The sequence below is a fragment of the Periplaneta americana genome, chromosome 6 (genome assembly GCF_040183065.1).
Source record: "Periplaneta americana isolate PAMFEO1 chromosome 6, P.americana_PAMFEO1_priV1, whole genome shotgun sequence".
NCBI lineage: Eukaryota > Metazoa > Arthropoda > Insecta > Blattodea > Blattidae > Periplaneta > Periplaneta americana.
The window spans coordinates 7,622,970-7,633,992 of NC_091122.1; the positions used below are offsets into that span (position 1 = coordinate 7,622,970).

Consider the following 11,023-nt stretch of genomic DNA (forward strand, 5'->3'; position numbering starts at 1 on the left):
AATGTCAGAAAGTTATGTAAAATTAAAGGTTTCTGTTAAGACTCTTCAGACAATTGCATCAACCATTTTAAAATCTTCATTGAACATCATCAATCACTATCTCTATTCATTCATATTTATAATATTCAATATATATTATTTATTTTCAATACATTTTTATCGTTTTGATAGCAACCAAATCTTGTCGCAGAATATTCTTTTTTAAAATTTCATTATGTATTTTTTAACATTAATTTTCATTTTCTTTTTTGTTCATTTGAATTGATTAGGATGCCGATATTTAAAATCCAAGATCTGGACGGCTATCATTTCGATGATATTCTCTCACATTTTGAAATTTGAATTTCATTTTTCTTTTAGCGAGGGTGAATTTTTTTAATACTTATTTATTTCACAATATTTTTTGTTATGCAGTTTTCTAAATTTTCTTGATCCAGAACACAGAGTACCTATGTCATGTCCTTTAATTTGATATATGACACAGTCATTTAAGATGTTGTTTGATGGGTATTATAATTTTTGGAAAATAAATAAATACATAAAAATCAATAAATGAGAAACGAGAAATAAACTTTGAATAGATAAAGAACAATGACTGCTTCCGGTTAGAAAAAAGCTAATAAATAATGGACAATTGAAGCACGATATCATAAAACTATATACATTTGTAAAGTAGAAATAACAAGGAATCAGAAAATACCAACACTGAAAAACCCAAAATTTTGACCAAAACAATCATGAATACCTTAAGGTGAGTGATTTATGGCGAATTTTTTTTATATTTGAGCCGTTGAGAGCAGAAGTGGTGTAAGTCAAGAATGGTTAATGAAGGTTAAAGTAAACATTCTGTAAAATACAGCGCAAAGTAGCAATTAATATTTAATTTATTTAAACTATTAGTAGTCAGTGGATAGCAAGAAAGACATACTAATTGCTACTTTGCGCTGTATTTTACAGAATTTTTACTTTAAACCTCATTTTCCAATTTTGACTTACACCACTTTTGCTCTGAACGGCTCATTCAAAACCGTGTTGTGTAGAAAATATTCTAAGAAGTTCTGTATATAATTATACACAGACAATTGCTTGCCTTATGTCCACATCACTCAGCAGAAGTGAACGATCATCCAAGCTGTAAGAGAGTATCGTATTTATAGCACTAGCCAATTATTGATAATTCTGGATTATTGTTTTCAATTGCTTTTCTCTGTTTCAAAGGCTCCGAAAGTCAAAACGTGTTACACAAAATAATGCAAGAGTCGCTATCTCAGAATTCTGATATAACGCATTATCGCTACTGTCACATTCCTTCTTCATCGCACTATCACGCATACCGCATCTGATCTCTGGGAAGTGTACACTTGACAAGGAACTATATATACCGAAACAAAACTACTTTACCTTCAGAACACAAGGCGAGATTCTGCTGAAATATAGGTAAGTACTGTGTAAGTTACTCATTTAATATCTCACACTGCTTATACAGAGTGGTTCAGGAACTCTGCAACAAACTGAGGAATGATAGCCCATTTTTTGTCAGACAACCAATGTTTGTCCGAGGCACCATTTGGGAGCTATACCATCTCACCACTTAGATGACAAACTACAAAATCAATTTGTTTCAAGTACAATTCTTTCGTGAAGTTCCCATTTATCCACCCACGTAATTTTTTTATATTACCTATACAGTGAAACTTACCTTAACAGACACTTCCCAATAGCGGACGTTTTAAAATTCCCCTGCAAAATAACATTGGCCCTTATGATAAAATTCTTCCAAATAGCGGACACTCTCAATAACGGACGCGGACACTGAAATGTATCTCCCAACAACAATTAAAACTTCCAAATAACGGACAGAGTGAAAGAAAAAAAGAAAAAGACGGTTGTAAATTAAACGGAATTCTTTGCAACAATCATTATCGTGCATTTGAACGTTCTTGTACTTTATTGAAGGTAAGCAGCACAGTTGTTATAGTCGCGACGCTGTTATTTCCGGCGTGACTCCGCCTCTTTGCTTATGTCTTAGGAAGTGAACGCTCTATAAAGTCTAGGTAGGAAGTATCGTTCGCCATTTTTGTTCTTTCGTTCCCGAGCTACCATACGAGGAATCTATTTTCCACACCGTTAAACATTATCATGTCGTAGCTCCTATGATAATAAATCAAACGCACTGTAATTCAGCAAATAATTGAGCGGCAAATAACGTCCTCGTGTGCTTTCTGCGAACCCAACGAAAGAGCCAAAATGGCGGGCGATTATATTAAGTATTTATCGAGCCTTAAGAAATGAATAACGTCTTCATAAGCGAATCACAAGACGCACACGTTTAAATGTAGCCGACCTGCAACGCGATTGGCTGCCAGAAATTAGAGTGATGGGACTATAGTTGTGATACTGTACGTGAGCAGTCCCACTTTCTTAGTTTGTCAAGTTGAGTGTTCGGAAGTATAATCACATTAAAAATGTCACAAAAACGTAAACATATGTCACTAAAAGAGAGAAACTGTATATTGTAAAGCATAGTGAGAAGGAGAAATTAAGTGTTCGTGAGCTGGCCATAAAGTTTAATGTGGGAAAAACTCAGGTTAGTGAAATTTTGAAAAACAAGGATGTTATACTAAATTCATACAATGAGAATGCAATTCTAGATTTCTTTGTGTAAGTTGAAGTGGTACAGTGTAATTTCATTTACAAAACATTTACTGGTACGATTTCTCTCTGGATGAATACTGTAAACAATCTCACTGTCTACTGTACTGTACTGTAAAATATAGTGTTGAATATGTATGAGAAATTTTAATGTACTGTATACATAGTAACGAATTTCTAAATAGCGGACACTTCTCAATAACGGACATTTAATTTTTCCCCGGCGGTGTCCGCTATTGAGAAGTTTCACTGTATATAGTTTTACCCAGCACTAGAGTAAATTGTCGCGGTGTTTTCCTTGATTATGAAATAACCCTGTAGATTTTTAGAGCGAACAACTAATGTTGTATGTAACAAAAAAACTGTAATATCATATTGGTGGAAAAGTCAGTTTTTTTTTTTTAAATTATTTCCTAAATGTTTAACACCCTCTTATTCCGTAACTCTTGCAAATAGGATCGACTTTTTTGTCCATATCGGTAAAAAATCTAATAAAGAATAATTTCTCTCTCTGGCGTATTTCAATAGCGTGGACTGTTTTCGTGTAAATTTAATTTAGAAACCACTAATTTCAAGTCACTGAACGATGCGAGCAGATTTCAACTTCATAGCCAGAGAGTAGCTCACATAACGAGACATACCGAGTTCGTTGACCTCTTACATCTGTATTACGAGAACAGTGTGTTAGCGGCGATGTTAGTAGTAGTATTTATTTATTTAACCTGGTAGAGATAAGGCCGTCAGGCCTTCTCTGCCCCTCTACCAGGAGATTCCAACTATAATATGAAGAATAAAATTACAATTAGTATTAAATTTACAATTACGATTACAAATAAAATTACAAAATTACGATGTTGCCAGACTGCTGAAATTTCAAACTTAATTTTCTAATTAGGCCCTAACCGTGAATTTTATCACAAAACATATTATAAGTTTTATCTTCATTTAAGTGTACCCTATCGTTCCTTTCAATCTGCAAGACTATTTTCCCACGTCAAGGTTCCGTTATAAATCGAACCTGGAGTTTTATATTGCAATCGATAATAGTATTAATCAAATACTAGTTTCTTGTATGTAATATTCTGTGACAGTTATCTGTTCTTTTCGTGCGGGCTGCTTGATGTATTTATGCCTCTATTGATTTATTCAGTTTTTCCCTCGGGGAGATTTTTCCGGGGAGGATTATCTTACTTTTAGGACGATTTAGTCAGCGGCATGGTGGACGTTTACGTGGAGAATAAGAGTCTGTGCCTCCCCTAACGGAGTCTCCATTTCAATCTAAGAATTAATATTATATTTTCTGATTATTTATAATAATTTTGGCGCAAATGTAATACACATATTTTTTATATTTTTTGTCTTATTGTTACTAACATTTTATTCATTGCTCTTCGGCCAAATGTAAGTTTAACAGTTAAAATTTAAAGTGAAGGCCATTTTATTATGTTAAACGCTTAAAAGAGTTAAATTTGTATAAGTATTGGTTTACTTACTTACTTACTTACTTACTTACTTACTTACTTACTTACTTACTTACTTACTTACTGGCTTTTAAGGAACCCGGAGGTTCATTGCCGCCCTCACATAAGCCCGTCATCGGTCCCTATCCTGAGCAAGATTAATCCAGTCTCTATTATCATATCCCACCTCCCCCAAATCCATTTTAATATTATCTTCCCATCTACGTCTCGGCCTCCCCAAAGGTACTCATTTTAAATAGATTTCTTTGTTCGTTAAATACATTTATACACGTTTATGCCCTGCCTGAGTTCGTGCATGCACCATCAATGTCCAAAGAGGTATAAAGGAGCCCTTCAATAATACTTTGGTTTGTGTATTAGGTGAGCTGAAGAAACTTTTGACAGACTACAATGCAGCGTTGGGCAGGACGAGTTGCCGTGGTGACGGGAGCCAGTGCTGGGATAGGAGCAGCTACAGCTGAAGAACTCGTCAAGAATGGAGTGAAAGTTGTCGGACTAGCGCGAAGAGTGGACAAAATTGAGGTAAAAAATTGGGTAGTTTATGTACGAAAATTTTACAAACAAACACTATTGAAATCTCATTCATTATAAAGAATTAAGCAGGTGAATATACAAACATTAGTCAAACTTGTTACACGCACTATATTTACGAAATAATTCACCGAAACAGATTGATTTCTCTAACTAATCATACCACACAGTATCTAAAAATCAAATTTTCTTCGGCTCTACTATATCAGGTACTAGCGAATAACCTGAAGTCTCAACCTGGAAAGCTGTACCCATTGAAATGTGACATCACCAAGGAGACAGAAGTCCAGGAGGCGTTCAAATGGATCAAGTCTAATCTGGGGGGAGTGGACATCCTCATCAACAATGCAGGAGTGGCGAAAAACAGCAAACTCTCAAGTGTGTATGAGTTGAACATGCCTGACACAATGAGATGACATTAAATTTTAATAGAAAAGAATAACGTTCAATCAAGGGATCAATCCCATTGAATTTCTCAAATGCAAAACATCTCTAGGTCAGGTATTCCATATCTAATGCATGGGTGAAGTTTCAATGCACAATACAGATAATTTGACCAACAACATTTCGATATTCCAGCTGGACCAGTCGACAGCTGGAGAACTATCCTAGACCTGAACATTTTGGCCCTCAGTGTCTGCACCAAGGAAGCACTTCAGAGCATGAAGGAGCGGGGGGTGGATGATGGACACATCATACACATCAACAGGTGGGTTGTAAGAGATCATCGGTTGTGTGGCAATTCATCCGGGTAAACTGGTAACTTGTTTTGTCCCTGTACAAGCGTTACACGTACTTATCAGTTCGTACAACAAAGTTTTCATCTGCCAACTTTTTCATAACTGAAATTCGTCTCACCTAACCAGCACCAGTTATGTTTGCGATAGTTCTTTGTTGAAATATCGTCTTGCAGACCTGAATTTTATATTACATAACTCGGTGGCCTAATGGATGCTATTGAATCTGAGACTCATGAGTTCTAACCAAGGCGAGGAAAATTAATTCTGTGGCCGGCAGGAAAATGGTCTTAAGTAAAAATTTTATTCTTTTCAGGAGAGCAGTAGAAAGATTGAAATTGGTGTCAATTATAGAGTTTTTTTAATTAAGAGTTTTTTTCCTGGATATTATTTGTTTATATTTCTTCTAAAACAGGTAATGTTGCTCATTTAACAATTTTCTTGATTATTTCCAAAAATAGCCGCACTTACGCCCTTTTAAGACTAGACGCCAAACTGAGTAGAAGGGACTATTGAACATAAGACTTTTACATGTCAAAATAAATAATAAATGTAAATTATTAGGAATGCAAAATGGGTTTTAAACAATTATAGGACTGTTTACCCTGGTGCTTAAAGTTTTAAAAGGAAAGGGCATCAGTATGTGATAAGATAGCTGAAATACAAGTTATACCTTTTTAATAGGGAAGCATGGAAAGTAAACATCTGATGTTTGTAAGGAATAAAGTATTAAATATTCTTAAGTCCTTTATTCTGTGTGTGCTCGATTCAAAAAGTACTTAGGACATTTGGTAACGCTCTACAAATCCAGTCAGGAGTCTTATTTGACTTTAGCCGTTTTACCAGATTGTAGAGAATTGTTTCCGCTTTCAGAATATATAAAAATCTCATTTTCACAAAATATTGACTAAAGACCTTTTTCCTTCCTGCCACAGAATTATGAAGGATCATTCAAGTATATGCATGGCTTCCTCTGCAAAATAAGTAATTCTGAAATACCCTTGCCATTGATTTACGGCAAGTGAAAGAAAGCTTTCTATAAGACACTTTTCCAGGAATAAAACTGTTACCAGGTATCCTACCAATTTCGCTCTTGTTGAATTTCGTCTCTGCAGTTGTATATATGAAGTGTAAGAGTTAGAATCAAAAAATACTTTACTACGGCATAAATATTCTAACTTCAATTGAAATGGATGTTACCCATTATCTCCCATACACAAAAATTAGCTTTTCATAACCTCAGAGCACTTCCACAAATTTTCTATTCTATAATTTTGGTTACAGTCCAGCTATAGAGTAGGTATTCTGGAAGGATTTCGGCTTCCCTTGTAAGTAGAATTCGATCAGAACGGTATAGATTCCCGATTAATTCTGTGAGATTTGAGCTTGACCAAGCGGTTTCGATAGAATTATTTGTAGCTCGAGTAGCCTATTCATTCTCAAAAGTTATTTGTATCAATTTAGAGTTACAGACCAAAGTTTTCCGAAATTGTACCAAGCTTAAGGTTCGGAAATCTTTACACTTGCGTAAGATTCAGCAAGACTAGTGCGTAAACTGCACTCACAATTAAGTTTTGTGTGTTCAGCACTGCTGGCCATGGGATTCCTAACAGCGAGTTTGCAAACCTGATGTACTGCGCGTCCAAATACGCTGTCACGGCTCTGACAGAGGGACTCCGACGAGAACTGGTGCAGCAGAAGACGAAGATAAAAGTCACGGTGAGTTTATCATATTTATTACTCAATAATTACTGTAATTGCCCACATCTAACACCTTCCACACAAGCCAAATATTTAGGAATTATTATAGATCAGCATTTACTTTGGAATAAACAAATTGATTTTATGTGTACAAGTATAACAAACACAAATCATAAATTCACAATACTTCGAAATTTTATCACTAAGGAGGCAATGAGAATATTATTTCTAGCTTTTAGTACAATCATTAATACTATATGATATAATAAATTGGGATGGAGTAGTATCATCTGACTTAATCCATTAATTTTATTACACAGAAGGTTAATAAAAATTTGTCTAACCAAAAAAAAAAGATTACTTACATACTTACTTACTTACTGGCTTTTAAGGGACTCGGAGGTTCATTCCCGCCCTCACATAAGCCCGCCATAGGTCCCTATCCTGAGCAACATTAATCCATTCTCTATCACCATATTCCACCTAACTCAAATACATTTTAATATTATCTTCCCATCTACGTCTCGGCCTCCCTAAAGGTCTTTTTCCTCCGGCCTCCCAACTAACACTCTATATGCATTTCTGGATTCGCCCATACGTACTACATGCCCTGTCCATCACAAACGTCTCCATTTAATGTTCCTACTTATGTCAGGTGAAGAATACAATGCGTGCAGTTCTGTGTTGTGTAACTTTCTCCATTCTCCTGTAACTTCATCCCTCTCAGCACCAAATATTTTCCTAAGCACCTTATTCTCAAACACCCTTAACCTATGTTTCTCTCTCAAATTGAGAGTCCAAGTTTCACAACCATAAAGAACAACCGGTAATATAACTGTTTTATAAATTCTAACTTTCAGATTTTTTGACAACAGACTGGATGATAAAAGTTTCTCAACCAAATAATAACAGGCATTTCCCGTATTTATTCTGTGTTTAATTTCCTCCCGAGTGCATTTATATTTGTTACTGTTGCTCCCAAATATTTGAATTTTTCCACCTCTTCAAAGGAAAAATTTCCAATTTTTATAAAAAAAAATGATTACCCAACAAATTTAATTTATACAGATTTTAAAATATCAACTATTGAAGAAATTTAAAAATATAGTTTACTAACTTACTACCACAGAAATCAAATAAAACATAAATCTAATGGACATGAATATCGTACTCGAAGACAAAAGTCTACTTTCCCATTAATTGAGCCTAAATGTCATACAAGTGCAGCTCTTAAACATGGTGCTAGTTACGGCCCAAGACTTTATAATAAAATTAAAAACCATTTTCCAAATTTGAAATACTTTAAAATTGAAGCTTTTAAAAAAAGAAATGTCCACACCTGTGGAGTAACGGTCAGCGCGTCTGGCCGCGAAACCAGGTGGCCCGGGTTCTAATCCCGGTCGGGGCAAGTTACCTGGTTGAGGTTTTTTCCGGGGTTTTCCTTCAACCCAGTACGAGCAAATGTTGGGTAACTTTCGGTGCTGGACCCCGGACTCATTTCACCGGCATTATCACCTTCATATCATTCAGACGCTAAATGACCTAGATGTTGATACAGCGTCGTAAAATAACCAATAAAATAAATAAATAAATAAATAAAAAAGAAATTTATAAAATTATTCATGATATATAATATTAACAAATGGGCGTATTTTTTACCTTTTTATTTCTGTCGACTATATTCATATGTTTATTGAATATCACTGGCTCCTGTCTGATTATCAATGTTGAGTCCTTTTCTGTGCATCTGTGTATGTTTATTCATGTAATGGAAGAGAATAGGACTATCAAAGCCTGAAACATGTGATTAATTTGCAGAGTGTGAGTCCTGGAATAGTGAAAACAGAGTTCGCAGCGGCGACTGGAAGTGGAGTGGACCCTGAAGAATTCTACGGTGGATTACCACACCTCGTGGGTAAGGACGTGGCTGACGTCATCTTGTACGTCCTTGCAACTCCTCCACATGTACAGGTATGCAATTTCTACCAATTTATACGTAGCACAATACATTATGTCTCTGAAGTCTTGTTACACATTTAATTACGTTATATACCTACCTTACAAATATTCTGAAATCAAAATATTTATGCCTCACAATAGTAATATACGTTACAAGAGCGGTATGTTGACGTTTTCATGGTCGAGGAAAAGATTTAAAAAGCGAAACGTAGTTGAGCTTTTTTAATTTCCGAGAACATGAAAACAAACATACCGCTCGTGTATCGTACATTATTTTATGCGAAGATCGTTTATTACATACCTGAAAGACGAATTTCTAATTAGTTGCAATGAAACCTCCATGTTGGTTTCTGTTTAATGACGGCAACTTCGGAAAACCAAAATATCTTTCTTCAACATTGTTGCTATAAAATGTTTTCTCCAGCAGGCCGTGATATAATTACGTCTGTCTTATTTTTCCCTCAGACTATAAATGCGAACTTAAAACAAACGGTAAGGTTATGTAATTATTTATTTTTCATTTTAATAGTTTAACAATATTATTTATATAACATATTGCAGTAATAACATCGGCATCTGGAATCTCGTTGGTTTTTTCACGGCTTCCTTAATGTTACTTGCAATGCAATAAGTTTCGTGGAGTAGTAGACTTTACTTAATTTTTGCAAATATTTAAAAACAATAATTAACATTGCAATTTAGGTGAAATTGCAGTGGTAAGTTTCCAATTTATAATTATTACTATGTTAAACGTCTCTAAAAATAATACGTGTATGTTAAAAGCCTAAAGCAGAAAAATGAATGTCGCGCTTAAGCGGTAAGAAGAGGGAAATTGTTATGTGTGTTACGTTGGGAATACTGAATGTGGTATTTCACACTTACCGCGTATTGGTTCTGTGCGGAAAATAAGCAAATACGCACGATCTCGCACAAAAAAAATTACGAATCCCACGAAAATGTGACACAAAATTAATTAAAAAAACATGTACTTTATCAAATTCTATTTAGTTACTAACTCTGAGATAGCCCCTATAAAGAAGAGGACGGAATACAGAAACCAGTTGTATCACTCTCTCACTATTAATCCACAATGGTATTTACACTACAGGCTATGTGTCGTCAATTCATAAAACAAAGGTTTCGGAAACATCAACGTAAAATATTACACATATCATCATTTACATATTCAATGATGTGGCTCAGAATTTAGCGAGTTTCACTCGAATCCCAAAGATTATGAATTTGCTAACTTAATATCTTTTATTATTTCAGATTCACGAGCTCACAGTTCGACCTACGAGCCAGGAATTCTAACGTCATCAACCAGAAGAATCTTTCTTATCTCTCATCAAAATGTATTACCAAATATAAATGATATATTGCAATCTGAACTGAAATGTATAACTTATTTGGTTGCTCCTAACTCCTGGAATCGTCCTACACTGTTGTTTTGAATCCATTTGTTCTAAGTCGTCCTACATCCTTATACTGAATTGTCCTGCATCCCTGTTCTGAGTAGTTTTAAATCCTTGTTATGAATTACTGAACAAAATCCGTCCTATAGTTTAGTAGAAATCGCTGTACACAGACACACTAGTACTAAAATTATTATATTTCATGTACATCATTCCCTGATAAATTGACTCGTAGATACTGAATATGAACAAAATCCGTCCTATAGTTTAGTAGAAATCGCTGTACACAGACACACTAGTACTGAAATTATTATATTTCATGTACATCATTCCCTGATAAATTGACTCGTAGATACTGAATATGAACAAAATCCGTCCAATAGTTTAGTAGAAATCGCTGTACATAGACAGACTAGTACTAAAATTATTATATTTCATGTACATCATTCCCTGATAAATTGACTCGTAGATACTGAATATGAACAAAATCCGTCCAATAGTTTAGTAGAAATCGCTGTACACAGACACACTAGTACTAAAATTATTA

At 34.8% G+C, this 11,023-nt stretch overlaps 1 protein-coding gene across 1 annotated transcript; it reads left to right on the plus strand.

Annotated features, from left to right (window-relative positions):
* Positions 1-1,296: 1,296 nt before the first annotated feature.
* LOC138700944 (dehydrogenase/reductase SDR family member 11-like) lies at positions 1,297-10,452 on the plus strand. The gene is made up of 7 exons (XM_069827389.1): positions 1,297-1,437; positions 4,494-4,655; positions 4,874-5,042; positions 5,244-5,373; positions 6,988-7,120; positions 8,921-9,073; positions 10,334-10,452. The coding sequence occupies exons 2-7, from the start codon at positions 4,524-4,526 to the stop codon at positions 10,373-10,375; spliced, it is 759 nt and encodes a 252-aa protein (XP_069683490.1). The 5' UTR covers positions 1,297-1,437; positions 4,494-4,523; the 3' UTR covers positions 10,376-10,452.
* The last annotated feature ends 571 nt before the right edge of the window (positions 10,453-11,023 follow it).

What these genes read in the sequence shown, in the direction of transcription:
- LOC138700944 (XM_069827389.1), top strand. Translation starts at nt 4,524, where the DNA reads ATGCAGCGTTGGGCAGGACGAGTTGCCGTGGTGACGGGAGCCAGTGCT. An exon ending in GAAGAGTGGACAAAATTGAG is followed by an intron (nt 4,656 to 4,873) that starts GTAAAAAATTGG and finishes CTACTATATCAG; the next exon opens with GTACTAGCGAATAACCTGAA. An exon ending in AGACGAAGATAAAAGTCACG is followed by an intron (nt 7,121 to 8,920) that starts GTGAGTTTATCA and finishes ATTAATTTGCAG; the next exon opens with AGTGTGAGTCCTGGAATAGT.